Raw genomic sequence first — 4692 nt, forward strand, 5'->3', positions numbered from 1 at the left:
CTCTGGATGACATCCCTTCCTTCTGGTGTGTCAACCACACCACTCAGCTTGGTGTCATCCGCAAACTTGCTGAGGGTGCGCTCGATCTCACTGTCTAAGTCATTGATGAAAATATTAAACAGCACTGGTCCCAGCACGGACCCCTGAGGGACACCACTCGTCACCGGTCTCCATCCAGACATCGAGCCATTGACCACTACCCTCTGGACGCAACCATCCAGCCAGTTCCTTATCCACCAAACAGTCCACCCATCAAATATATATAGCTGAGTTTATGCCACTGTTGTGAGCTTGTCCTAGTTACTAGCTTTTGCAGGGCGACAGTCCCTTATTTTTGACTGGCAGACCTGCAAACAATCCTTAAATCAAGTCAGGCTTAGTGGCACTGAAGTGGGTGACTGTGATTCTTGGCCAGAGTGCCATGCTACCTACGTAATACAGCCCACAGCTGCTCTAATGTGGGGTCTTTTTAAAACATGAACACAGACTAACTCAACACGGGTCGGACGAATCTAAAAAGACCGCTTCTGTTTTCTGGCAGGTGATGGCATCAAGAAAAGCCCAAGCACAGAAAGCGGGTGGGACCTGGAAGAGAAACAATCTGGTAAAGGAGGACTTGCCTGCAACAGGAGCAGATCTTGCAGGGCAATCCATCAGCTCATGCCTGAGCATCTTAACTATCCATAGCCTCCAAGGAAGGCTCCAAAAGAGGAATATGAACACAAGTGTCCCAAGACAGAGCTGGCAGTACTCTGTTTGCTCCAGCAAATGCCAAAGGACTCGGGCAGCAATGCAAAGAACTTCACAACTTCACCGCGGGGGTTGAACAAGCAAGTGTGCTCTGAGCTATTTTCGCTCCAACTTTTCCGAAATTCTTTCTTCCTAACACCGAGCCTTCCACGTGTTCAGTATGAGCTCTAAAGCCAGTTTCTTAGAAAAGCCTCAGCACAATTAGCTGAGCCTTTTGTTTTGTTGTTTTATTTTCTTAGCTCTGCAAGAACATGAAAGCCCACACACATCACGCTGCCACTGGTAAAGGAGAACCACTGCGTAACAGAGTCCAACAGCTACAGCAGAGGACCACGAAGAGGAAGCCGAAGTTACATGGCTCCTTAACGTGCCAAACCGATCAAGTTTTTTTTCACCAGTTAAGACAGAGGAAATACGGCTGAGGTTAAGCATAATACAAAGGTCAAGTTACTGCTGTCCGTATCGCTGCAGACAGCGGGATTTCAACAGGCCCTAGATGACCTCTAGGGGTCCCTTCCAACCCAAAACATTCTATGATTCTACGATACGATCTTACAGGACCACAAGCCAGGACCAGGCAGAGAGCTTCATAATATATTCCTTGGAAAGGATTGCTTCCAGCAAGAGGAGAATTTCAAAATACAGTCTTTGAAAACAACTGCTTTAGTAGTGAACACACAGTAACATTTTATGTTTGCTTCTCCCATGCTAGCCCACAGCACTCCGCTTGTTAACATCTGTTAACGCTCCTTTTCTAGAGTGGAAATCGGCAAAGGGCAGGCACGAGCTCTCCGAAAATGTTACAGGCCTGGAGGGAATAAACCTGGCCGTGGCCCAGGGGACAAATACCTTCACTCAGCTGTCTGGGATCCCAAACCTCCTCGCAGGGAAGATCATTTTGGGGTTCGTTTCGATTTAAAGTTCTCAGGCAATAAAACTTTGCAATCTGTGGCACTCTTGTTTCCCTCGGGAAAAACAATGAGCCAAACAGCTTTGAGGTAGCGTGGGGTTCTAGACCCACGGTAACGTCGTAGCTTCTCATCCCAATCTCCCTGGGAAGGTCCTGAGCACACCGCAGCGATCGCACACGTTAGGCTAACGGGGCACTAACGCCGAATATTCAAGGCTGGTGTTAGTAACATACTGGAAAGGTTAGGAAGAACATCTTACACATTCTGCAATGAAAAAAAAACCAGGCTCCTTCAAACAAAACTGGCCGCATCCTCCTTAGAAAAGCCCACTTCTTCCTCAGAAAGACAACCTGAAGGATCCCGTTTCAAGACACTGGAAGAGCACGTATTCAAAACACCCCCATTCCCAAAGAGAAATGCAAAATTTGACGAGTATTTTTTAAAAGCTTCATTTTTTAGCATTCAAAACCCAATGCCCTCCAGTCCCACAAGGCTGCATTCCTTGCTGACAGTTACATATGTCAAGACTGCATAAGAAAACAAAGCCTGTTTGTGTTGTCCTGCTACTGGAAAAAAACCTGCTGAAAAATGCCTTGCTTGGTGAAAAAAGCTTTCATAACCCCGTCTGGGTAGCTCAAAGATGCAATCAATTCTTAATTAAAAGATCTGACTGCCAACACAAAAGAAATTGTTTCTTGGCCAAGATCAAATACAAGAAACCTCAGGTCAAAAGGTTGCATTTTGAAGACAAAAAATGAAGGAAGAAAGGGACTTGGGAAGATGCTGCTGCTGCTTCAACCTAAGCAAAATCAAAGCACTGCCTCACTGTTACCAGGCAAAACACTGCTACAGGACAGACAGAGAAGCTGTTGTGGTCAGCCCTGGCTCAAGGGGCTCGGAAGGATTCACAAATTCAGTGACTAACACACAATCCAGCCAGATACCGCGTTGCTTCGCCTCCTTTGGATGCAGATGCCCACACACAGCACCTGACAGTCTGAGCTGCATTCTTCCAAAATCACCCTCACCAGCAAAGGGAAGCAGTGCCTGAAGCTGAATGCTCCCCAAAGCAAGGCAAGGAGAGCGTCAAGAACCGGAAAAAAGCAGGGCACCCTTCCAGAAACGCTGCTTTACCGCAGGTTGTACGTCCTCAGGTTGCGCTGTCTCCGCTTCGTGGCACGCAGTTTGACAAAGGTCCGGCCCGTCGGGTCGAAGACGCACAGGACAGTGATGCAGACGCTCAGGATGACAACCCAGTTGCACACCACCATTCCTGCAAAGGAAGAAGAGAGGTCAGGTGCTCTGCCCTTAAATCCTGGCAGCATTGCTTCCCGCTTTTCACCACACACATCAGACCCACCTCTCCGTGGCTGCAGGGCAGACCAAGTTACCCAAAATACTCTTGCAGTCAGCTGCAGCAAAAGGAAACCCTCTGGAAAGGCTTCTAAACCACAGCTAGGTGTCCCAGCTGTTTTAGGAGATTGCCCATGCAGAAGGCCATGAATACTCACTGGGTATCTAGGGGGACTGCAACATTAGCATTAGCCCCGCACGAGACTGGTCGAGATTGAAAAGGAGTTCCAGGAAAACAGTAAAGCCATTTTGAACTGAAGAAGGGGAAACCAGGTCTTACAGACTCCCCAGCCAGACCCTTCCATGGGAATGCGAATTCTTGCTTGCCTCAGTGCGGACAGCACAAACAAATGAATAGAACAACTGTTCCGAGCAATAACGTCTCAGGAAAACAAGCACCGCATTTACAGCTACAATCCACTTCCAACAGTCAATCCCCACATGCACGGATGAATTAGCTCTCCAAGGCAAGAGGATGTCTGCGCATACACAGGAATGCACACAAACCACGTTCCAAATACATACCCAAAGTGACACTCTTTGCTGTGATATCATTGCAGGAAGTGTAGTACTGCGTTAGCCAAACGATGCCCACAATAGCATACACAAACTCAATCACCAAGATAGCTGAAACAAAAGGAAGACAATGGATAGTAGCAGCATCTCCCTAAGGATTAGCAACGGCCTCTCCCCATCTTCTGGAGAGGAAACCCAAAGACAGGTTCTTTAGCAGGACAGTTGCGTTGAGTAAGTGACTGCAGGACTGGGCCTCAGGGCTTTGGAAGGTGATAGTCAAGAAAATGAACCCAAAATGTAACGCGTCCTTAACACTAACTACTCCTAAGTGACATGAGGACCACACGGGCACAGAGCAGTCGGCGCCCTTGGCTGTATCAGAGGTGTGAATCAGATAGCCGTCCCTTCCGCCCACGGTGGTGGGAAGACTCCCTTAGGTAACAAGAATCACCACATAACAGTACCTGGGTCTTACCCACCTCAGAGAGCCGGCCTGATTCAAAGATAGGGAATAAATAGCAGCGCATATCCAGGATTAATCCTGCTTACTACGCTTCGCGAGTGTTCCCAGCACCTCTGCCCTTTGCAGTCCTTCCAGTAAGAGTTCCCAGGACGCTGTCCTTAAGGAGTCATCTACTGGCTCCTCAGTTTTGCACGTTACTGTGGTAATGAACAAGAACCTGGGGGTTGACAGTGGCTCCCTGGACCAAAAAAGTTGGGAAACCCTGCTCTGAAGGGCTCGTCCTCATGCCTTCTCTACATATTACGACCCCGAAGTACAGTTGGGCAATCAGGTATGGAGAGGGTAAATAGCTTGCTTAGTAATGCCTAGGGAACCTTTGGTGTAGCTGAGACTAAACCCATATTCCAGCCTAGCCGACTCTTAAGCATCCACCCTCCTTACCTACGTGTCGGCACAGCATCTTTTGTGACTTAACTACAGACTCGACCTGTCCTGGAAAGGCAGGTTCAAAGAGCCAGAGAGCAAATTGTTTTCAACAGCAGTGGGCAAGGAACCAGGGCTGGACCCAGTTCCTGAGCAGCCCAACCTATGTTGTTAAACTGAGCTAAGCTTTGCCTACCTTGGCTTCTCTCCCCTCTGAGATTACCTGCTGCAGGACAGGAGCAGCAGGCACACAGAAGAGCCTTTCCTGGGTTCATA

General features: G+C 48.4%; 1 protein-coding gene across 11 annotated transcripts in view; it reads right to left on the reverse strand.

Moving 5' to 3' along the window:
• Window positions 1-4692, reverse strand: part of DAGLA (diacylglycerol lipase alpha) — a 72707-nt gene that overhangs the window by 31150 nt on the left and 36865 nt on the right. For all 11 annotated transcript variants that reach the window (XM_035889745.1, XM_035889737.1, XM_035889733.1 and 8 more), the window contains 2 exons: window positions 3540-3641; window positions 2796-2934 (listed from right to left, as the gene is read on the reverse strand). In XM_035889745.1, coding sequence (XP_035745638.1) covers window positions 2796-2934; window positions 3540-3641 — 241 coding nt within the window. The remainder of the gene's footprint in view (window positions 1-2795; window positions 2935-3539; window positions 3642-4692) is intronic.

The sequence above is a fragment of the Egretta garzetta genome, unplaced genomic scaffold, assembly GCF_000687185.1.
Source record: "Egretta garzetta isolate BGI_Z169 unplaced genomic scaffold, ASM68718v1 scaffold300, whole genome shotgun sequence".
In the NCBI taxonomy this organism is placed as follows: Eukaryota; Metazoa; Chordata; class Aves; order Pelecaniformes; family Ardeidae; genus Egretta; species Egretta garzetta.